At 42.9% G+C, this 23,868-nt stretch overlaps 2 protein-coding genes and 1 long non-coding RNA gene across 4 annotated transcripts in view; 2 read left to right on the top strand and 1 right to left on the bottom strand.

Annotated features, from left to right (window-relative positions):
- LAMA4 (laminin subunit alpha 4) overlaps positions 1–4,784 on the top strand; it is a 130,570-nt gene extending 125,786 nt beyond the window's left edge. Inside the window, exons 36-38 of the mRNA XM_008164946.4 lie at positions 1,459–1,552; positions 1,914–2,033; positions 4,162–4,784. Coding sequence (XP_008163168.2) covers positions 1,459–1,552; positions 1,914–2,033; positions 4,162–4,307 — 360 coding nt within the window. The 3' untranslated portion in view covers positions 4,308–4,784. The remainder of the gene's footprint in view (positions 1–1,458; positions 1,553–1,913; positions 2,034–4,161) is intronic.
- On the bottom strand, positions 4,238–9,982 carry LOC122174433 (uncharacterized). The gene is made up of 2 exons (XR_006176223.2): positions 9,843–9,982; positions 4,238–7,844 (listed from the first exon to the last, which is right to left on the bottom strand). It is a non-coding gene; the product is annotated as an uncharacterized LOC122174433 (long non-coding RNA).
- TUBE1 (tubulin epsilon 1) overlaps positions 8,850–23,868 on the top strand; it is a 27,144-nt gene continuing 12,125 nt past the window's right edge. The window contains exons 1-8 of one of the 2 annotated variants that reach the window (XM_005287586.4): positions 8,850–9,351; positions 9,429–9,502; positions 12,227–12,279; positions 17,104–17,161; positions 17,817–17,932; positions 18,541–18,662; positions 20,688–20,875; positions 22,937–23,112. In XM_005287586.4, the coding sequence (XP_005287643.3) occupies positions 9,327–9,351; positions 9,429–9,502; positions 12,227–12,279; positions 17,104–17,161; positions 17,817–17,932; positions 18,541–18,662; positions 20,688–20,875; positions 22,937–23,112 (812 nt within the window). In that variant the 5' untranslated portion in view covers positions 8,850–9,326. The remainder of the gene's footprint in view (positions 9,352–9,428; positions 9,503–12,226; positions 12,280–17,103; positions 17,162–17,816; positions 17,933–18,540; positions 18,663–20,687; positions 20,876–22,936; positions 23,113–23,868) is intronic. The other variant, XM_042857703.2, reaches the window with a different exon arrangement.

The raw sequence follows: 23,868 nt of genomic DNA, 5'->3' as shown, positions 1-23,868 counted from the left end.
TTAGCAAATGGCTATATTCTTCTGATGTGATTTTTCTTTAAGCACATAATCAATGCTCTCTCTTTTTTGAAAATTGCTTTCTGTTTTGTTTATTGACAGACACTTCTGCAGGAGATAAACCAGAATGGCCAGCCCTTTTCACTTACTTTTAAACCCATCACCCATCTTAGTTCACCACCATCAGCTCACCTGACCACTTTATTAGGCCTTTCCCCAAGCCTTTTGAATTTGATTTTGCTAGTGATGCCCATAAACTTGGCCAAGGCCTAGGGGAAGCAAAAAGAGGATGAGGCTTATTGAGGTTTCTTATGTTGGTACCCTCCAGACAAAAATAAAAATGTTCCCTAATTATCACTGGCATTTCCTCTACAATGAAAGTTGAGTGATTTCTTTTAATCATTTTCAGTGGACAACCTGTGATTATTATATGTGTACATCTACACTGCAATTGAGGTGTAATTTCCAGCTCAGGTAGACATACATGCGCTAGCTTTGATTGAGCTAGTGCACTACAAATAGCAGTGTGACCACAGCTGCTCAGGCTAGCTGCCCACATACAATCCCATCCAAGAACTTAGGTATGTACTCAGGAAGTTAGCCCAAGCCGTTGCCCATGCCACCGTGGCTATACTGTTATTTTAGTGTACTAGATCGATCAAAGCTAGCACATGTATGTCTACCTGAGCTGCAAATACACCTCCAGTTGCAGTGTAGACATAGCCTAAGGGCCAATTTCTGGACCTTTGCACAGCTCAAGTAAATGGGTTGCATGTGCATGAGTTGTGAGTCCTCAGAAGGAATCTTGCACTCTGCCACAGACAGAGCTGCTCCACAACTGCTATTGCAATCTTTATGGGGAAAGGTGATCTTGCAATTAAGGCACTGGACTCAGGAGAATTGGATTCAGTTCCTAACTCTGCCACAGATGTCCTTTGTGATCTTAGACAGTTCGCTTAAGCTCTCTATGCTTCGATTCCCCATCTATACAACGGAGAGAACAATACTTCTTTTCTCCTACCCTTTGTCTGTCTTCTCTGTTTAGATTGTAGGTTCTTCAGGGCAGGGACTATCGCTTACTAAGTGTTTGTGTAGTAAGCACTAAGTAATACAAAAATAATCAATAAGGCAGCAGTTCTGGAAATCTGAGTGAAATTGGTTGAGGTATATTCTTTTTTAACTGAGGGTAAAAAACAAAACAAAAATCTTTCCCTGTGTTCAGAACACAAATGTTGTAAAAACTACTGAAATTAGAAGCTTGAAACGTGGTTCATTTTAAAGATCTTTTAAGAATTAGTGTAAAGGAAATTGGTTCATTCACTTTTAAAGTTATAAATGTTTAAAGTGGGAACCAAGCATTAGTGCAACAACAAGGTGAAAAAAAGGGGGGGGGGGCGGAAGTGATGGGAGGGGAATAAAGAAAAGATTTTACAGTATGAATTACATTGTTTTTTTCCCCAGGTTATAGTGAAACTGAATAACGGAATCAGAGACTTTTCAACCTCAGTTACACCAAAACAAAGTCTCTGTGATGGCATGTGGCACAGAATTGCAGGTGAGTAAATCTCAGATCTTACCACTGTGAAGGGTGGTGGAACCTGATCCTCCCTCCATGGTTGTCCATTCTCATAGGCCAGAGCAGAGGGAGTAGAGATCATGCCTTCAACTCCTCACCAGCATTTGGGATGAAAAGTCCCCAAAGCAAATTTGCATGGAAGAAGCAGTCCATGCCCAAGGACAGTAGTGCATCCTGGGCCTGCACTCTATAAGCCAAGGGAGGCTTACACAAGGGCCATAGACAATCTAGCCTATACTGTACAGCAGATCCAATAGACATCTTCAGATGTCATACAAAGCATAAATGATATATTTTATAATTAGGGCTCTTTTTGACAAGATTTTGCTTTGCATTCTAGTGATTAGAGCCTCTAATGTGGTGCAGCTGGATGTGGACTCTGAGGTAAACCATGTAGTAGGACCTCTAAATCCAAAAGCAGTTGACCAGAGGGAGCCTGTGTTTGTTGGAGGTGTGCCAGGTAAGACTTGTCAGAGTTGTTATAACTTTGTACCCGAATGCCAACACGGTTTAAAACAGAAACAGAAATGTCTAGTTTTCTTCTAGATAGTGAAAATCATCCTTCTTCTGTGCTCTCTGTTTTCCTCACGTAATCCCAAATTTTGAAGAACTGACCTAATGTCCTAGTAAAATTTGACGGCTTAGGGAGAGTTGAAAGAACAGTTTTCTACCAGAAACTGTTGATTTGATGGAATCTAAACATTTCAGGCAGCTGGGGAGATAGTTGGGGAGCCAGCTGGACATCTGGAGAGCTGGCTTGCTGGCCCTGAAAAAAAAAATTGCTTTTCCCATTTTTTTGTTCCAATTTGGAATGAACTTTTTGGGGGGGGGGGAGAGGGGGATGTGAAATTTTCTATGGGACAGAAATTCCAGTTCCCGCATAGCTTTAGTCTCCAGGTCTTGCATTGCTAGGCTCCTTCCAACTCCTCCAAGCAACAACTCCCTTGAACATTGAATACACAACATGAAAATTCTTATTCTGTCCATTTCCAATGCACAGATGTCTGTTAATGTGACTTTGTGACTCAGACCATCTGTGTGGTGTGGGCCAAGATTACTATATTTACTTTCATTATTCTGTTGCGCTTTCATATGCAAACTGTAGTCATCAGGATGTAATTTGACTTTTAAATCACTTTCTGTAAAATCTGCATTTCTCTTTGGTAACACGTAGCATTATTTCTCTGTGCCATGAACGTCAATCAAGAATAGCATTAACAATACAATTATATTATTATATTCCTTATCTTGGATTAGTAGTTTAAGAGTGTGATGCTCTCATTCATCCCACACTGTGAGAGGGAGGAAATGAGTCGGAAGGAAACCACAGCTTTATGCATAAATTCTAAACTGGAATTTTCTTAGAACTTCTAAACAATCATCGCAAAAACTACCCAGATATGTAATATAATGTGGTAATTGTGAACGCTGTTCTGGCCTGTGATAACAGAACTTTACAATTCTGCATTAGCTATAAAATACTAACGAGACATTACATATTGACTCCATGATATTATCATCATCTTGGAAAAGAAGTATCCAATAATGAACTTCACTACAACAAACAAAGCATAAAACTGAATGTAGATATAGTACTGGAATCCGCTAACACATTTACCCTTATGCGTCTGTTTTGTTTGGTTATATTTAGTTATAGCACAAGAAATTACAAAATTAGACTGAGATCTACAAAGGAACACCCAATGCCCAAATTTAAGGCCCTAAACCGCAGTACAAGGCAGCCTGATTAGCTCTCAAGAATCACTTTTCTTGCAGTTGCTAGAGCTGATCAGAAAACTTCCATCCAAACAAATTTTGATTAAAAATGAGGGGAATATTTTTCCACTTTCTGACCAGCTGTAATAATCATGCTACTAAATCAGGCAGTTTCACAAACCATGATTGATTGATAGCCCCATACAAAACCATACTGTAGAATTAGGCTTATTCCAGTTTTCTTGTTGTATTGACTACACCCAAGATATATCATAGGGTGCCCTAGTGAATAGAACACTGCACTGAGACTCAGAATACCTAGTGTCTAGTCACCATTCTGCCAGTGGCCATTTGGGTGAGTTGCCTCACCTCTCTAGGTCTGAGTTTCCCCATCCATAAAATGGGGCTAATGATGCTAACCTCTTTGGTAATCCGCTTTGAGATCTACTGATGGAAAGCGCTATAAAAAAGGTAAGTATTATTATTAATACTGTTTTACTGATTTTGGGTCTCTTAAAATCTATCTGCAAAATACAAATATTTGAGATTGCCTGTATGTACCAGAGAGCCAGATTTGGTCCCTTGGAATTTTGCTAGAACTTGAGCTGGTCTTACTGAAAACCCTGGTTTTGGTAAAAGAAGTTTTTTCAGAAATGATTTTGATTTTTTTTAAATAATTTCAGTAAAAAATATCCTGACCCATGTTTCAAGAAGCAGAAAATGGGTCACTTTCAAACCTGCAATACAGAAACAACTTCAAAATATTTTCAAAATCATTCTCCCAGTTTTCAGCCAGCTTTATTTAAAATTGTTGTAAATGGTACTTCTGTCGTCATTGGTTCTAATTCTCCTTTTTTCTTTGGTTCGTCCAGAGTCCCTTCTAACGTCCAGCCTGACCACACGCAGCTCCTTCACCGGCTGCATTCGTAACTTTGTGATTGATGGAAAGCCAGTGAGTTTCAGTAAAGCAGCTCTGGTCAGTGGTGCTGTGAGCATCAACACGTGTCCAACAGCCTGATACCGCACAGCAGCAACACTGCAAACTTCTTTACAGCACTGAAGGAAAAAAACACGCAAAAGAAACCATGTTCTATTCCATTACCGATGCTGGGGGGAAATGAAAATATATCAAGGGTCTTTATATGATAAAGCTGTTATGCCTAGGGTCACTCACTTGAAATCTCTATGTGTGCAAAGAAAAGACATGAAGAATAAACAGAGATGTTATTTCTACAATGCTCTTACTAAACCACAAGAACAAGTTTTACAATTCTTACAGTATCTTTGTAGCAAGCCCTATCACGCTGTCAATGAAAATGCTGATGGATTACAGAATAAAGGCAAATGATTTTAAATATGTTGCTTTCCAGAGAGACCTTAAATCATTTCATTCCATACCATACAAATGCCCTTGATCACCAACTTTGGTTTAACTTGAAAAGAATTGCTAATATGCATTAAAGAATAAAGCTAGATAATAGACTTACTGTGTAAACAATTGTGTGCAAGATTCTTTTACATGGAGCTCATTTATTCTTTGCTCAGCTAAAATGGGACTATGCTGACCATAGAATTTTTGGAAACAATAAAAAAATTAGAACCCATTTCTTTCTACTTCCAGGTGAATTCGTGGAACCCTTTGTAGTGATTTTCTCATCTGACACCATGTAAGTTTGAATCCTAGCATGAGGTGAAGCAGGACTTACTGTTTTTAATATACATAATAGTTGTTACATAAACTAAACAATATTAGGACAAACTGCCTCACATAGGAAGCAGAGTGTGCATGCACGTGTGTGTAAGGACTGATTGAAATTTTCAAAATTTAAAGTTTTTTATTACATTTTTCATCTAAATTTTAATATATCCAATATACACATATAAATACACAAAGATCCAGGACCTGATTATAGTGGTATAACAAGTAATTTCACTGACTTCAGCAGAATTACTCCTGATTTACACTTGTGTAAACCAGAGAAGAATCAGTCCCAAAGCATCTGGAGAAACACCATCACACAAGTGTAATAATCCCCCCTTGTGAGATCGTTGGTGTGTGTGGTATGCCAACCTTTCTCTGACACAGTACTTGGTAGCACATCCAGTGGTCCACTACTCAGAGGCAAGAAGGAAAAGTACCGCAGTTGCTAGGCCTAGTGTAATCTAGCGCATCCTGGATCCCAATAAGCACTCAGCCAATTGCCTTCAAGTGCCACATTCTGCTCAGGTCCCCTAGAAAACCCGACTCCCTGACATTTCCACTCCTACCAACCATCCTCTCAACTGCCATAAACCTTCCCCATCCTGCTAATCTCTAACCCTCCAATGCAGGACAGAAAAGAACAGCAGATTCACTGTTTTGCAGATTCACCACTGGTGTTGCTGAAATTCCTTTTCAGGTTGTCTGCTGCTTCCAGGCAGGTATAGCCAAGAATAACAGATGCTTGCATCTCCTAGGCATATACCAACTATTGTTTATTAAATGTTGGTAAAAGACAGGTGTTACATATTCATTACTGTGTATTTTATTTGTATGCAGAAACCCAGAATGTTCTTCCAGCTCACTTCTGTTCCAAAGAAGTGTTTGAGCTCTGGGAATAAACAAAAATTGTCCTGGGTGTGTAATGGGGCTTTTCTTTCAATGTGCCTTGTAGGAAAGAATGATGACAGCTTTCCCTGCTTAGTCAGATCTTGCTACCTGAAGTTCATTCATGAATCAAAAAACACAGTTCAATTAGAATTCACAAAAATGTTAATATTCAATTTACTCCACCTTTAATTTATCAGAAGCTAATCGAGCTGAGGGGGGCTGATCCTACTCCTTTTGAAATATATAGGCCCAGGAGCTTCCCCCCCCCCCACTTGTCTTGGGGAGGAATTCTCTATGAGGCTCGCTTCTCAATCTTCTACCCCATCAGGGGGTACAGGATTTACCCTCCCCAGAGACCTGCAGGAGTCCAGGACCACCTGCATGAAAGGCCTTGTACCTCCACACTAATACTGATACCCAGCAGCCCCTCTGGCTTCCTGGCCATGTCTGCCCAAAGAAAGGAGGCCTGCAAAGAAAAAATACTGGAGCCCCAGATGGTATTGTCTATTCCAGGGAATCGTTACATGGCTGAGGTGGAGGAGAAATTTGTTCCCCTGGCATTCCCAGTTTCTGCCACCATCTCCAGTATGGACCCTCAACCTTTCCAAGAACCAGCGCCTCCCACCCACCAGTGGCCTCACCGATCAACTCTTCCCCCTCCCTCCCTGCGCCTCCAATCTGCCAAGTTCAGCTGTTCTGCAGCATGCAGGAGGCACTGGGGAAGAGGGAGAAGAGTGGGGATGGGATGCACTTGGGAAGGGGGTGGAACTGGGTGGGAAGAGGGGGGAAGGAGGCAGGGCAAAAGCAGAGCAGGGAAAAGAGGCGGGGCGGCAGTGGGGGGTTGGAAGAAGGGATGGGGGGTGGAGCCTGCAGCAGAGTGGGAGTGGGGGCTTAGAGGAAGAGGGCAGGTGGGGGCAGGGCCAGGGGCCCGGAGGAAGCTGGCACCTGTGCGCAAAATAGTCTCAGAGTCATGCCACTTGCTTAGTGTCCTTTAGATACTTGGGCCAGCCATTCCTAAAGTAACGTAGAACTTCCTGAGGTTGCATGTCTGTCGAGGTTTCTTTTTGTAGCTGATGTAATCTCTTTTTCCAACACTGGTCTGTATGAGTCCACCATATCCACATACACCTTTACATCATCTTCAAGCTCACGGGTAGGTCACAGCAATGCTAGGCTCTGTGACAGAGTATCTGCTACTACCGGATTTTTCCCATGAACATATTTAGCGATTGGGTTTCATCGCACTAACCTTAGCAAAAGACGTTGCCATCTCAGCAGTACTTGATCCAGGGGTTTTCTACTGATGAGGATTACAAGTAGTTTATAGTCTCCATATGGAGGTTTGGATTCATCTCCCACTTCTAAAACCATGTTATGTACTTCTGTGCCAGATATGGACTGGTCACAGAGCTTGCTTATACACACCAGATGTGTTGATCATAAGATCCTTTAATGCTCAGGCTATCTTAAATGAGGTATTTTCTATTCCATTACAGAGGGGGCAAAAAGTTGAAGACATAATGGAGCAAATAGAACTATGAAAGGTCAGGAAGGCGGGAGAGGAGGGGGGCAACTGCCCACCTTGCCCCATAGCAAATGACTTGCCTGGGTTCAAGGACATAGCAACCCTACTAAAGAGGTGGTCCTATATTTCTATTTTTCTCATGTTGGGCCCCTGAAGAGTCCTAGACCAGTACTAATGCAAACTCAGCTGTCTTGGCCAGCTTCTCTAGAAATTGTGAGAACTTTGAAGGAATTCTTGTAAGTGTTTTTCTGGGACACTTAAGTGCTCAGAGTAATATCTGCAAGGAACTGTAACACTCCTGTACAGCATACTTGATTTGCAGGCAGAGAAGTCAGCATATGTGTTCATCTGTGATTGACATCTCTCTGCCCAAGGGACACTGTTTGAAGACACTGAGCAGTCTTCCATCCTCCTAAGAGGTCAAGGTAGTGGACAACATCCTGAAAAAGATAAGGAAAAATAAAGAAGTTAAAGGTGTGGTAGTAATTCTTCTGAAAGCAAATGACCCCAATAAAATATCAGCTTTGTAAAGTGAACAAAGCCCTGAGGCAAAGCTAATCGCAAGCTTACTATGAATTCCAACTTATCTCCCTACAGCAGCATGTGGTCTAAGCAGTTAAAAGTGACAGTGATAAGAAATTTGCTACATTTCTGAAAGTCTTTGAGTTACAAACTGCATTTTTCTTTTGTTATCTAATGTATCTCTAGGATTCGAGTGTACTCACTATAAAAAAAATGAAGCTAAGATATAGTGGCCTGTCAACTCATTTATATCTTAGCAACAGAATAATTCGCTCCTGGAATCCAAAAAATGTTTGTTCAGAAGGCTCAGTATAGTATAGTATTACACCATCAGCAGTTTGAGGTATTAAGACAATATAGAGGATGGAAACATAGAATTAGACTGCTAGATGGTTAAACATTAGTCCATGGCTTGTCCAAAGTGAAGGACTATTTTTAAAAAATAAAAAAAAACCAAAAATCACAATATAATTTTTTTAATCTCATGATTTTGGGGATAATCTTATAATTGGGGGGGGGGGGGGGGCTAAGGCTGACTCATGATTTTGGGGTTGCCAATACCGTATTCAGGCCTTGGTGAGTTGGGAGTATGATCATCACATTGTGACATCTGGTGGGGTGTTACAATTAAACAAGTTTGGAATGAGTATTTGCATATTACATGTTTGAAGGACAACGGCTGAGCCCATAATTTTTAATTTTAGTGGCAACATGTACTGAAGAGTTACTTAATCTCTAGAGGCTGAAAATTGGCTATAAACCTTACCCCTACTGTGGCAATAATCAGCGTGCAGCACTTGTGTGATTGAGCTTTAATTTTTTTACTGAAAGCTTCAATCCTGTAGGTAGCCATGCTGCCTCCACACCATGCTCTGTGCTGCCCCACTCTGACTTCTGCTGATCGTGTCCTTTTTTCTGAATTCAGTGGCACGTGCCACTGAAGAGGCGCATGACCAGGGAGGGTCAGAGAGCAGCCAAAATATCAACAACCAAGCCTAGGGAGGCTGGAGGGCTGCAAGCCAAAGGCCTGCGCTGCCCTTGGCCCCATCTGGCTCCACCCTCCCTTTGCCCATCTGTAGCAGCCTGCGCTCTGAGTGTTCCAGCCCGGAACGTTCCATCTGCGGGAGGCGAGGGGACCAAGCCAGTGGGCGGGGAGAGGTGTTGCGCATGCGCTCGCCCTCGCCCTCGCCGAGGACGTGAGAGCGCATGGTACCTTCCACGCCGAACCTGGCAATTGGAAGAGCTTGCGTGAGCCTCACCCGCCCGGAGCCGGCCACGCGAGGGGCGGGGCTTTCGGAAGCCTAGTTCGGAGTAGGCGGGGCCAGCTCCTCGCCGGTTGGAGGAGGTGGAGCCGCAGCTACTGCCGCGCGCCCCTAGTAACGGCCCCCGGAGCGGCGACTATGACCCAGTCGGTGGTGGTGCAGGGTAAGCCGGTGAGACCCCCCCACCCCCATCCTCCGCCCGCCCCAGCCCCGCTGACCCGTGTCTCTCCTGCTTTGCAGTGGGCCAGTGCGGGAACCAGATCGGCTGCCGCTTCTGGGACCTGGCGCTGAGGGAACACGCCGCCGTCAACAAGGTAACGGCCCCCGGGAGCGGCCCTGACACACCCCCAGCTGCCGGGCCGCGGGCGGTGCAGTGTCCGCTCCCTGGGGGAGCGGCGACCGGGTTCTTCCTGAGCGCGCGCGCAGTGTCGGCCGCTGATTCTGAGCAGAGCCTGGGACCCCCGCCCCGAGCGCGACTTCCCCGCTGCGGTCCCGTTAGTCCCCCCCTCCCCCGGCGGCGGCTCCGCGCGGTGTTTCCACAGCGTCTGTCTCCGCCTCCGGGGGCCGGGGCAGCCTGGGGGTTACTGGGCTGGACGCCGGGGGACTCCCTGACCTGACCCGTGTAGCGCAGTCCTTGGGGGTCTGAAATCTCACCGGGGTGACAGGAGCAGTTCCCCCCACAGCTCTGGCACCGCCCCGCCGCTGGAGCCGCCCCACGCGCCGCCTTCCCAGTTCGCGGGGGAAATTAGTGGCTTCGAAATTTCCCATGAACTCCGCCTCCCGAAAAATCTTCCTTTGGGACGGAAACCCCAATGCGTGGAACAAAGTCGCGCCCGGCCCGGGACCCAGACAGCTGCGGAGTGAAACTGACATGCTCAGCAGTCACATGTATCTTGTCAGTTTCCTTCCAGGCCCAACCAGGAGCCATCCTTTTTGATTTTTCCTGATGAGATACAGAAATGTTTTGGTAAACTGAAATTTTCTCTTGAAAAAAAAAAATGGTTTTGTGAAAAGGGCATTTTTCATCGGAATGATTTTCTGACAAACTTTCAGCTCCAACCAGGACTGAGCAGTTAGTACTGCTTTTCCTTTTCCAAGTACTATGTAATTGTTTCCCGTAAGGAGCCTTTCATGATGCAGCTGATTATCCTACATTGTCCCGCTATGGGTTTCTTCCACTTTCCTCTGAAGTATCTGATGCTGGCTGCTGTTGCAGACAGGATACTGGACTAGATGTACCTTGGTTCACCCAATCTGATCCAGTATGGCAGTTACTATGTTCCCTTTTCAGTCTTCCTCCTTCTGGTGTCCTTCCATCACAATCATAGGTTTTTCCAGTGTTGGGCACATAAGGTCTGGTCTGTAGCCCTAGCAAGATCTTCCATGGTGCATGGTTCCTCCAGGAGCTGACAGACATGGTTTATATTTCACTGCAGTCACATGTATCTGGGTCACTGAAATAACCCCACTGCCATATATTGACTTTTGACCTGCCAACTCTTGTTCTGAGATTTAAATCAATCCTTCTCTGTGCCTGTGGGAATGCGTTTGCCAATTTTAGTCCTGCTAAAGCCTATGTGCTCCCTGTGCAAGTCTTTTTAAGTCCTGCAAACTATTTTTATTACTACAGTTCTCCTATGGCAAATACACTCATCTCCAGCCCATGGTACTCTGACAGATCTAGTCACTGCCAAAGAGTGTGCATATTTTCTCAGTATAGTACTAATATTGATTTGCAGAATGGTGGCCTGTTGTTTTTTTGGCATTACAAATAGTACAGTCTATGAAGGTATGTGAGCATTGCTCTGGAAAGTGATTTAGTTATCAAAACACATGTAGACCTTGAACAAAAAAATTGTAATGCCAAAAAATCAACAGGCCACCATACTGCAGGGCTTTGGAGCTGTGTTCCAGCTCCGTACAAAAACCTGCAGCTCCACTGCTCCAGAGCTGCTCCGCGCTCCAGCTCCGGGCTCCGCTCCAAAGTCCTGCAAAAAATAAGTGTTTCGTTCTTTGGCTGTCAAGGCAACAGCAGTGATTTTTCTAGAAAAAAGCTGAGAATATACATAAATAAAGAACACTTGGGGCCCAATTCTCTGTTGTCCCACAGACAAATTATGTGGCTTTAGCAGCTTAAAGGGGCAGCGACAAGCCCTGGGGAATCCCCCACTTCAGGGGGCTTGCCCAATTGACATAGAATCAGTGAAACATCTCTACACCACTCCCCTTCCACGTCCCTGTGTAGTGTGTGGATTTGGAACACTGCAGTGGTCCAACTATTGTCTACTTCTCATGTCAACAGCAAATAGAGTGTATATCAGAGCAACCTTGGGGTTTCTCTAACTTATCCAAGTAGGCCCCCTTCAGGATCCAAAATACAAGGAGTATAAAGTTGCACTAAAGTCACCATTGGTCCCTTCTCCAGTCCTATATTCAGCACAGGGACAGAGTAACAGATAAATGGGCCCAGTAATTAGTATGCTGAGGACCCCTGAATGGAAATGTGTCCAATTTGCAAGATCTGTATAGACATTATTTAAAGAAAAATTTCAATGTGTTAATAAAGATAATGGTGGACAGTCCTTTTGGCTACCTTGCTTCAAAGCAGCTAGTACTGATTCATTATGGCAAATCCTATGTTTCTAGTATTGTATACAGCAACACGCTTTCATTTTCAGCCCACTGTTTAGTGGGCAGCTGTACAGTGGATATGGATCAGCTATAATACCATAACAAATACAACATGTAAAACAGCAAAGCCAGTTTTAATGCTAATTAATAAATGTATTGGGTATTTTCATAAAATACAAAAATCTTCAAAAACACAAAATTAAAGAAAATATAATATTGGTTGTGATTTGTTAAATATTGCGTTGAATAAAATGTTTTTTATTGAATGAATTGTTTACTTTCATAATTTAAAATTCTGTGTATATTTTTAACTTAATACTGTTATACATCGTTAGCCATAAATAGCATTGAGAATCTCTAAAATTGCACACTTAAATCTTATCTTGTGCAACGTTTCTGTTTTTTAGAAAGGAATTTATGATGAAGCATTAAGCAGCTTCTTTAGAAATGTGGATACCAGGTAAGCTTTGCTGTATCAAGAGACCTATTTGAAATTTATCAGAGTAATTGATTTCAGTAGGTCAGCCATCCCTATTTGCTATTGCCCTGAATAAACTACAGTTTTATCTGTTTCAGGTCAAACTACTAATTGTGCTAGAAAGAGATCCTAACATCTTGTACTTTCATACATTGTGTCTGTCCTCCTCTTTGATATAGACCTTTGCTATTCTAATTCTATGAAAGTGTTTTCCTCCTCCTTCACCCCTTCTCCCTCCCACCAAAAAAAAGCAGTCCGTTAATAACTGCACATTAATCTTCCTTTAAAATAAAATGTATTCTGTTTCAGCCACTCAGTCATATTTAAATGTCAGGCTTTATAATTATGATTTTTCATGTTGATTGGGGATCTTGCAAGAGGAATTCATTTAAGAAGCACAATCTATGCAGGCCTTGAAAAATTTACTTGACCTGTTCTAGCATGAACCCTAGAATCCATAGCTAGAATTTAAAGAAAAACAAACCCACCTATCCCACCATACTGGCACCCCCGCTACTCCTCCCTGCTTACACATGTGCATCTAATTCCTTAATGAAAGGAATAAAACAGTTGTACTGCTTACCATGCATGGTATTTAGTTGTAACACTATTAAGCAGCTTTCTATCTAATATGATGGTGAATCAGTAGCTGCAAGATAGTTAAGATGGGGTTACAAAGTTCAATTTTAACGGTGGCTTTAAACCTTTATTTTGTAAAGACTTCATTGAAATGGCAAAAACCAAAATACAGATAATAAATTTTGAGTACTGTTTGAATTTTGGATCGACTCACTTAGATTCCTTGCAAAAAGGGCATAAAGGAAAAAGCATGCTGCTTTGGCCACATTGTTTTCCTCATATGCTGATTCCTTGAATACCAGTTATACATCAATATGTTTGTCCATAGACTGCTTTATAACTTTTTTTTTAGCCATAACAGAAAATGTATGTTAAGGTGAACACATGAGATTTTAGTTTGATGACAAATCTGCTGCAGCATAAATGCCATCACCCACTCAGGAAGGGAGGGGAAGGGAGAGAATGTGTACCTCATCAGATCATAGATTACGGTTGGAAGAGCCTCAGGAGGTCATCTAGTCCAGCCCCCTGCTCAAAGCAGGACCAACCCCGACTAAATCGTCCCAGCAAGGGCTTTGTCAAGCCGAGCCTTAAAAACCTCTAAGGATGGAGGGTTACCACCACCTCCCTAGGTAACCCATTCCAGTGCTTCACCACTGTCCTAGTGAAATAGTTTTTCCAAATATCCAACCTAGACCTCCCCTACTGCAACTTGACACCATTGCTCCTTGTTCTGTCATCTGCCACCACTGAGAACAGCCGAGCTCCAACCTCTTTGGAACCGCCCTTCAGGTAGTTGAAGGCTTCTATCAAATTCCCCATCACTCTTCTCTTCTGCAGACTAAATAAGCGCTGTTCCCTCAGCCTCTCCTCATAAGTCATGTTCCCGAGCCTCCTAATAATTTTCATTGCCCTGTGCTGGACTCTCTTGAATTTGTCCACATCCTTTCTGTAGTGGGGGGCCCAAAACTGGATGCAACGCTCCAGATGTGGCCTCACCAGTGCTGAATAGAGGGGAATAATCACTTCCCTCGATCTGCTGGCAGTGCTCCTACTAATGTCAATATGCCATTAGCCCTCTTGGCAACGAGGGCACATTGTTGACTCATATCCAGCTTCTCGTCCACTGTAATCCCCAGGTCCTTTTCTACAGAACTGCTGCTTAGCCAGTCGGTCCCCAGCCTGTTGCAGTGCCTGGGATTCTTCCATCCTAAGTGCAGAACTCTGCACTTGTCCTTATTGAACCTCATCAGATTTCTTTTGGCCCAAGTCTCCAATTTGTCTAGGTCACTCTGGACCCTGTCCCTACTCTCTATCTATCTACCTCTCCCCCCAGCTTAGTGTCATCTGCGAACTTGCTGAGGTGCAATCCATCCCATCATCCAGATCATTAATGAAGATGTTGAACAAAATCGGCTCCAGGACTGACCGCTGGGGCACTCCGCTTGATACCAGCTGCCAACTAGACATCGAGCCGTTGATCACTACATGTTGAGCCCGACAATCTAGCCAGCTTTCTATCCACCTTATAGTCCGTTCATCCAATCCATACGACTTTAACTTGCTGGCAAGAATATTGTGGGAAACCGTATCAAAAGCTTTGCAAAAGTCCAAGATATATCACATCCACCGCTTTCCCCATATCCAGAGCCAGTTATCTTATCATAGAAGGCAATCAGGTTGATCAGGCATGACTTGCCCTTGGTGAATCCATGTTGACTGTTTCTGATCACCTTCTTGTCCTCCAAATTCTTCAAAATGGATTCCTTGAGGACCTGCTCCATGATTTTTTCAGGGACTGAGGTGAGGCTGACAGGTCTGTTGTTCCCCAGATTCTCCTTCTTCCCCTTTTTAAAGATGGGCACTATATTTGCCTTTTTCTAATTGTCCGGGACCTCCCCCGATCGCCACGAGTTTTCAAAGATAACGGCCAATGGTTCTGCAATCACATCAGCCAACCAGGAGCAGCGCCAGGGTTTTTGCTGCCCTAGGCAGTAGCACTTCTCCTCTGAGCATTCAGGGGGCCTGGGGTCTTCGGCGGCGGGGGTCCTTCCGCTCCACATCTTCGGGGCACTTCAGCGGCAGGTCCCGGAGCAAGTGAAGGACCCGCCACCAAATTTCCGCTGAAGATCCGGAGCGGAAGGACCCCCCGCTGCTGAATTTCTGCCGAGGGCAGCAAAATGCCGCCCCCCCAAATCCTGCCGCCCTAGGCAACTGCCTAGGGTCGCCTAGTGGAAGTGCTGGCCCTGCAGCCAACTCCCTTAGCACTCTCGGATGCATTGCATCCAGCCCCATGGACTTGTGCACGTCCAGCTTTTCTAAATAGTCCTTAAGCTGTTCTTTCACCACTGAGGGCTGCTTGCCTCTTCCCCATACTGTGCTGCCCAGTGTAGCAATCTGAGAGCTGACCTTGTCTGTGAAGACCGAGGCAAAAAAAGCATTGAGTACTTCAGCTTTTCCCACATCATCTGTCGCTAGGTTGCTTCACCCTTTCAGTAAGTGTCCCACACTTTCCCTGACCACCAGCTTGTTGCTAACATACCTGTAGAAACCCTTCTTGTTACCCTTCACGTCCCTTGCTAACTGCAACTCCAGTTGTGCTTTGGCCTTCCTGATTACACTCCTGCAACCTCGAGCAATATTTTTTTATTCCTCCCTAGTCATCTGTCCAAGTTTCCACTTCTTGTAAGCTTCCCTTTTGTGTTTAAGCTCACCAAAGATTTCACTGTTAAGCCAAGCTGGTTGCCTGTCATATTTGCTATTCTTTCTGCACATTGGGATGATTTGTTCCTGCGCCCATAATAAGGCTGCTTTTTTTTTGTAAATACAGCCAGCTCTCCTGGACTCCTTTCCCCTCATATTAGCCTCACAGGGGATCCTGCCCATCTGTTCCCTGAGAGAGTCAAAGTCTGCTTTTCTGAAGTCCAGGGTCCATATTCTGCTGCTCTCCTTTCTTCCTTTTGTCAGGATCCTGAACTCGACCAACTCATGGTCACTGCTGCCCAGGTTGCCACCCATTTCTACTTCCCATACCAGTTCTTTCCTGTTTGTGAGCAGCAGGTCAAGAGAAGCACAGGCTATAGTTGATTCCTCCAGCACTTGCACCAGGAAGTTGTCCCCAACACTCTCCAAAAACTTCCTGGATTATCTGTGCATTGCTGTATTGCTCTCCCAGCAGATGTCAGGGTGATTGAAGTTCCCCATAAGAACCAGGGCCTGTGATCTGGAAACTTCTGTGAGTTGTCCGAAGAAAGCCTCATCTACCTCATCCTCCTGGTCTGGTGGTCTATAGCAGATGACCACCACCCTTGTTGCTCTCATCTCTAAACTTACCCCAAAGACTCCACAGGCTTTTCTCCAGTTTCATACTGGAGCTCTGAGCAATCATACTGATCTCTTGCATGCAGTGCAACTCCTCCACCTTTTCTTCCCCGCCTGTCCTTCCTGAACAGTTTATACCCATCCATGATAGTGCTCCAGACATGTGAGTTACCCCACCGAGTCTCTGTTATTCCAATCACATCATAGTTCCTTGACTGTGCCCTGTATACCCCTGTAGCCTAGGGGGAAGTTCCTGAACTGGAGAAAAAAGAGAGTAACCTCTGAGTGCTATTTAAATTCCCATAAAATTCATTACCTTTATTATTATTAACTAGATTATGAAACACAGAAGATAGTGAAGAGCTGCTAAACACTACCCTGCCCATCTTTTAAAAAAATAAATTAGCTGAGAGCTTATGCAACGTCACTGCAGGCACAGGATCCAGGTTTTTCTTTTGACAGCCCCGAATATTACACACTGCACCATACTGCATTTCAGAGTGATTAAACCAGTCTAGTTGTCCTTTGCCTAACCACTATGTACTACACTCCTCTCCCAGACCCAGGGCTAGAATCCAGCTACTTCGCCAGCAATGAGTAGGGGGATGTTCCTGATGGTAAATATTTCATACTGACCACCTTAGTGTCACGTGAAGTTGTCCTTGAGATATTATCAGTGGGATAGGATCCTGTAAAGACTTTATTTTAGGGAATTTCCATTGAGACTTTGCAAGTAGAGTGTGTTGTATATGTGGGGGGGGGGGGGGGAGGAGGAGGAGCATTATTGTTTTGCATTGGGTCAAACCTCTGGACAGCAGAGATCAATGAGAAGGAAAGAGAATTTTAACAATACTGTATCACTTCCATAATGGATCTGATCTTATAAAACATTTCTCCCTTTTCCAGAAATGGTGGTGATGGTGCTGATATTCACAAAGGAAAAATCTTCTCTTTAAAAGCACGAGTAAGACAATTTATAAGGATAATTTTGTATACATTGCATACTTATGACTGACTGTAAAGAGCTCATGGTTTAAACTTCCTGTGTTTATCTTTTGTCTTAAATGCACAATTTCAGACATGCTTCTCAAACTAAAACTGAAATTTCTTAGTTCCCAGGTTAGTGTAACAGTATTATAGTCCACTTTGCGGGCAGACGCCAGTAATCATTTGAAATGTATAATTTAGGAAAATGATTGTGTAGATCACATGTATAGTTGGCGTTTGTTTGGAGGGGGCAGTAAAGGGTTTTATTTGAGCCACTTAGTTAACATAAGTTTTCTAGAGGAAACATATCTTTGAAAATCTGTGCCAGTTTTTTTTGTTACTAAGTATTCAGCATGTTATGCATTTAACCCTTGAAATTTTGAACAGCATAAACAAAAGTTGCAATAACTGAAATAATGCTTCATTAAATTTTGTCTTCTGACAAGGAGATCAAGGTGAATTTTTCTAGAGTCGGCTTCTCAGTCATAGTGTATCTTTTTTAAAATAAGATATTTATGCCTGAAACTTTAAAGGAACAAGATACCTTTTATCTTGCAAGTGCTCGTATCCCTTTTGTGTAACTATTTCAAAGAGTGGCATACTGACTAAATTAAAATTTTTCTTTCTCTAAGGCTCTCTTGATTGACATGGAGGAGGGTGTAGTGAATGAAATTCTGCAGGGGCCATTGAGAGATGTCTTTGATAGCAAGCAGCTCATCACAGATGTTTCTGGTTCAGGGAACAACTGGTGAGAATAAACTCTTCTTCGCAAAGCAATTTTAGCTACTAATAGATGGCAGTTGAAAAGGGAAATGATAACAATGTCTTTCTAGAGGATTCTCTTGCACCGGGGGGAACTGACACACATTAATAGTAAATCTTAGAGTTGCTGTCACCTTGAGGAGAACCTTGAAAAGCATTTTATTTATGAATCATTCTGCTGATATATCATTTCTTCTGTGTTTCTCTTCCCTCACTGTTTTTTGTTACTTGGCCTACTTGCATGAAGAAAGGATCATTTGTCTTAGGCATTTTCCTGTTCCAGCGGCTCATTCTTCACTGAAGGTCATAATCTAGTTTGGGACATTATGCAACTTGCATGGAGACCAAGTGAGGAGTGAATAACAGGAGCAGATGAATTTCTGACTTCCAAGCAACACAGATCCTGACTTTTTGTATATACGCCAAGTCACAAAAAAGGGAGGAGAAACTCTGAATAAAGTAGATAACCGAACAAATTTCCAATTTTTCTGAGGTGTTAGCACATCTGTAACAATACTGTGTGTACAGACAAGAATAGGAAGAATTAGAGTACAAAGCTGGAAATTTAAATTTTCTTATTTCTCATATTTGCAGGGCTGTAGGTCATAAACTGTATGGCTATCAGTACCGGGAACACATTGTAGAAAAGCTGAGGAGGACTGCAGAACACTGCGACTGTCTGCAGTGTTTTTTTGTAATTCATTCAATGGGAGGTGGTAAGTGTTTTTTCATGGTTAGCATGTCTGCAAATGCCACAAGTGAAAAAAGAACTAGATTTTGAAAAAATTTAACTTTAATAATATAAGACACTGGTAACATGGTAAGGGATTTTTTTTAATTAACAAAGACTCTTTAAGTCAAGTTGGTAGTAGTAATAATATTACCATAGCGCCTAGGCCTCCTTTTTGTTAGGCACTGTATACACAGAACAAAAAGACAGTCCCTGCCCCAAAGAGCGTACAATCCAAGTATAAGATCAGAGACAACAGATGCATACAGACAGACAAGTGGGGGGGGCACAAGGAGACAATACTGGTTAGCATGATAAGCAGTAGGTCTAAGTAGATCAGTGCCTAATGATTTTCAAGGTATTTTTGTAGGCATCACAGAAAAGCAGAATTTTAAGGAAGGTTTTGAGGGAGGATAACAAGGTAGCTTAATTTTTTTGTTTCCATCTGTGGTTTTCTGTTCTCCCTTGGAGTGTTTGGACCATGATTGTCAGATCATCCTGCTCCCACAGTGCTTTCTTCTAACTTTTTTACCTATTATTATCAACATAAATGAAGTGTTCTCTTAGTACCATATTGTAAATGTATCCAAGGGTAACCTTGTGCAATGACAACGTTGGTGTTAGCATAATCGCACCAAACTTGAACAACTTCAGTGCTGTTACATTAAGAGAAGGTAGTTTAAATGAGTAGGATCTGAAAACTGAATATGAAAATAAACCCCTATTTTCCATGTATCTTTGTGCTGTGTCTTCAGTGTAATATGCTTAGTTTGAGAGAACCTGCTTATTATTACTCTCAGCATTGCAGAAAAGCAGTTATATTCTCCTCATCCTCCAGCCTCATAATTAAAATTGTCAGCTGTTAGGATTCCATAATATTAGCTGTCCAAGGCAGAAGATACACCACTTAATTTTCAGGTCTCTGATTTGAACTTAATGTTGACAGTAAAGAAAGGGGGGGAAATCATGTTCTGACTTGAAAACCGAGCAAACTTAAGAAAGTCACTGAAGGAAAAATAAATTTGAACACCAGAAAGTACCACTTGCAGTCATCTCGCTGACTATAATTACACTCAAACATACAAAAACTGTATTATACAAAACTCATTATGGAGATACCCTGCCTTTTCCCAGGATGATATATCTACACACACAAGCTGAAGATGCTCTTTTACCTGCATTATTGGGCTATTTGAATCTGTATTTTAGGCTTAAGTAGAGATACATGCTGATCGGATACAATATTTGAGTGTTCTAAAAAGATTCCGAAACCACATCTTTTATAAATATCCATCCTTATGTTTTTAATAAAGTTAGCTAGACAATAGAATAACTTGCTAAGAAGAGCCATGTCCCATCACAAGAAATGTTCCAGAGTAGACTAGATTTAACACTTAAGGGTATTTCATAAAAGCTTAGTACAAGAGCTGGTCTGGAATTTTTCAACTAAAAGTTTTTCAGTCAGAAAACACCAGTTCATCAAAACAAACTTTTTACAGAAAAGGGTCATTTTTCATAGATTCCAAAGCCAGAAGGGATCTAGATCATCAAGTCTGACCTCCAATATAACACAGGCCATAAAACTTCCCCAAAATAATTCCTACAGCAGATTTTAGAAAAACATCCAGTCTTGATTTTAAAATTGTCAGTGATGGAAAATTGACCAGGATCCCTGCTAAACTGACAAATTTCCCGTTTCAAAATATTTTTGAAAAAAAAGTTTAGAAATTGTTTCAACATTTCTTCAGTTGACCCAAAAAAATTTGTTTTCAGATTTTTTGTTCATGAAAATGTTCAAGCTTTCAAATTCTTATCCCAGTTCAGGATGGAAAAACCTTTTCCTGTCCAGCTCTACTAACTCCCACTGTGATGACTGAGTGCTGAGCACTTATGAAAATCTGGTCTGTAATGTACAAAGAAATCCTGTGTTTCAGAGGGGATTTAAATAATTCAGGATGTTGTTTTAAGCATTATCTCTTTTAATTGTAACTTTTTTCTTAATTATTCTTAGGGACAGGATCTGGTCTTGGTACTTTTGTACTAAACGTGCTTGAAGATGAGTTCCCGGAAGTATATAGATTTGTTACTTCAGTTTACCCTTCTGGGGAGGATGATGTCATTACTTCTCCATATAATAGTGTTCTGGCTATGAAGGAACTTAATGAGCATGCGGACTGTGTGCTGCCAATTGAAAATGAAGTAAGAGAGAGTATTAATATTCTTGTCAATTTCTCTTGTGGTGTACATTACAGAGGAAGTGTTTCTTCCTTGTCTGTATTGATGAACAGGAAAATGTTATCCTGAAACTTATTTTCAAAAAGAACCAAAGTGGCTTGGGCTATTAAGTTCCTTAAGTCACTTTTGAAAATGAGATTTAGGGTTAGGGTTGCCAACTTTCCAATTTCGGAAAACTGGACACTCTGCTCCTTCCACCTCCCCCTGAGGCCCAGCCCTTTACTTCACCCTCTCTTCCAAGATCCTGCCCTCCAGTCACTTCTCCCTCTCCCCTCCCCTGCACCTAGCCTGGGGACCACCGCACTCTGCCGACCCCATCAGTTACCTGTGGTGGGCGCTCTTTCCATAAGCCACTCACTCAAGTCACACAACTTGGAGCTGAGGATAGAACCCAAGATTCTTGACTTCCCGCCCCCACCCCCGCTCTAACCCACTAGCCCCCACACCCCTCCCAGAGCCAGGGAGAGAACCCAGGAGTCCTGACTTCTAGCTCCCCTGACCAGTTCCTCCAGGCCCCCAACACTGAGGCAAGGGACGGTTCCAAACACGCCCTGGTGTCCCCTGCCTGTCTGGGTCCATGGAACTGGGAGCAGGTGGTTGGTCGCCTCCATCTGGGGAACTTGCCCCATAGTTTGTAGCCCCCTCCTCCCCTGCTCCCCCACAGCAGCAGCCGTGACCCACTCACCCTGGCTGGCTCCAGAAAACTTGCACAGAAATATTGGTTCCAGGGTCTCCCCACTTCTCTTGAAGGGTTTAATGAGCCTCTGCTCCTGGTTCCTCTGCACCCCACAGCGAGGGGCTCTTGGGGCCCTGGCTCCCAGGCTACCTTGGCTTTGGCTGGGGCAGGGTGGCTGCAACATGCCAGAGCCTGTCAACTTCTGCCTCCTGGAGAGTGCGGGCACCCGAGTTCCCAGGGAGTAGCGCTTGGGGGCAGCCGGGCTCCTACCTGGGCAGTGATCATGCCGTGCACAGAGCGTGGATGAGCAGCCCAGCCTGTTGGGAAGTGGCCCTGTACAGTGCAGCATGCCAAGCCCAGGCCCCTCTGCAGCTGGCAGTGGGGCAAGCAGATCCAGGGGCTGCTCTGCGCACGGCCCCTCTCCTGACATCCGAGCCCCGCAGCCTCTCCATCGTGCTTGAAGCTTGCCCTCCCCTCACCCACTCTGCTCGCAGCACCAGTGCGAACCTGTGGGCACTCCCCAGGCCTGGGCCGGCCCCCTCCTCAGTCAGAGCTGTGAGAGACCTCCTGTAGCCGCGGCTGAGGCTCTCCATCAGCAACTAAACAGCTGTTAAGCCTCCCTGCCGAGAGGGCGGGAAGATCATCACGTTTACTCTAGTAATGAGACTTTTAGTGTCCAGTCAGCAGTGCAGACCGGACACTGACAGATTCCCTTTTCGACCAGACTTTCCAGTCAGAAACCGGACACCTGGCAACCCTACTTAGGGTCCTAAGTTACTTTGGGGGGGTTTTTTTCTGAAAATTTTATCCTTATTTAAAAATTGCCTAGTACTTTTCCCCTTCCTTACAGAAATGGTCTGTAGCAGGGAATTTTATTCCTATGTCTGCTTTAAGGTAATTATTGCAAAAACCCTTGTTTCTAAGATCCTTATTCTCAATATATGGCTATTGTTGTATAAACAAAATTTTCCCCCATGCAAAAATGAATTTTTTAATTTGAAAAAAATCTTTTGAATTATATGAATATGAGAACAAATACCTTATTAGGAAACACAGGTTTTTCTGTATTTGAATAAAAATTAAACTTGTGTTTGAGTTAAGCTTCATATTTTCTTGACACATTTGAAGAAAAGCAGTTCAAAAATACATTAGTCAATTACGAATGACCAAACAGTGAAGCAGACTTCAAAGGCACAAACTGTTAACTTGAGCTACTGTGCTTAAATTTTTGTTCTTAGATTTAAAGTTTTTACTGAAACAAACAGGGACATTGAATCTGAAAGCTCTGTGCACAGGAGTACCTGGAAGCTTTTTTTTATAATAATTATTTCATTTGTCTTCTCTCCAAGTCTTTATTTTCTATAGTTAGTAAAATTCATCAGATGACCAATTCTGGAAAGCTAGGATCAACTGTGAAACAAAACAGCTTGTTAACCTCAAGTGCAGGCGGTATCAAAACTGAACAGGAGAAGCCATTTGATGCTATGAACAATATTGTGGCCAACTTGCTGCTGAACCTGACAAGGTAATCTTACTGAGTATTCCACTATGCAAGTAATGCTGCGAGAGATAGTATGCAGAATGGATGTACTGCACTTGAGAAAATATTGATCCATTCTCAGTATGGTATTAGTCAGCTGTTGTAATTAAGAGTTAATAAGCACTGTTCAAGTCTTGTAACAGTAGTCTAAAGAACCCACTTCAGGGGATAATTTGGCAAAGTGGCTTACATTTTAGCATGAGGAAACTACTGTAGAAACCCTAAAAGGGATATTGAATGAAATCCTGTGCCATTGAAGTCAATGGCAAAACTCTCATTGACTTCAATGACACCCCACTGACTTCAGGATTTCTCCTATTGAATCTGTGGTACAGATGGAAAAAAGAGGTCATCTTAATTCTTAGGATTGATACTCTTCTAACTTGCTAGCCTAGCTTTGTAAACCTATAATGAAAACTTGCTCCTGGCAAAAGAAACTTTTTTTTTTATCATCCATGGTTTGCCCTAAAGATCTAGTTTTGTTTTTTTTGTTTTGTTTTAATGATTTACTCGCCCATTGGAGGAAGTGATTACTCACCACAGGCAAGTAGAATTTTTTTAAGATGTTCAGGTCTTGGACCCTTACGCTGTGTGTCAAGTAGGTGTTAAATAAATTTAAAAGCGAGAAGTTATTCATGAATGATTTTTCAAAAGACAAATTGAAGTACATTCAAATATAAGAAAATATTTATGCAGCAGAAATGCGATTTCACCTTTATTAAAAATAGGAACCTAATAATA

This window comes from Chrysemys picta, chromosome 3 (assembly GCF_011386835.1).
Source record: "Chrysemys picta bellii isolate R12L10 chromosome 3, ASM1138683v2, whole genome shotgun sequence".
NCBI classification, from domain to species: domain Eukaryota; kingdom Metazoa; phylum Chordata; order Testudines; family Emydidae; genus Chrysemys; species Chrysemys picta.
Note: the sequence above shows the minus strand (reverse complement) of the source record. Positions and strands in the feature narration are given on the sequence as shown.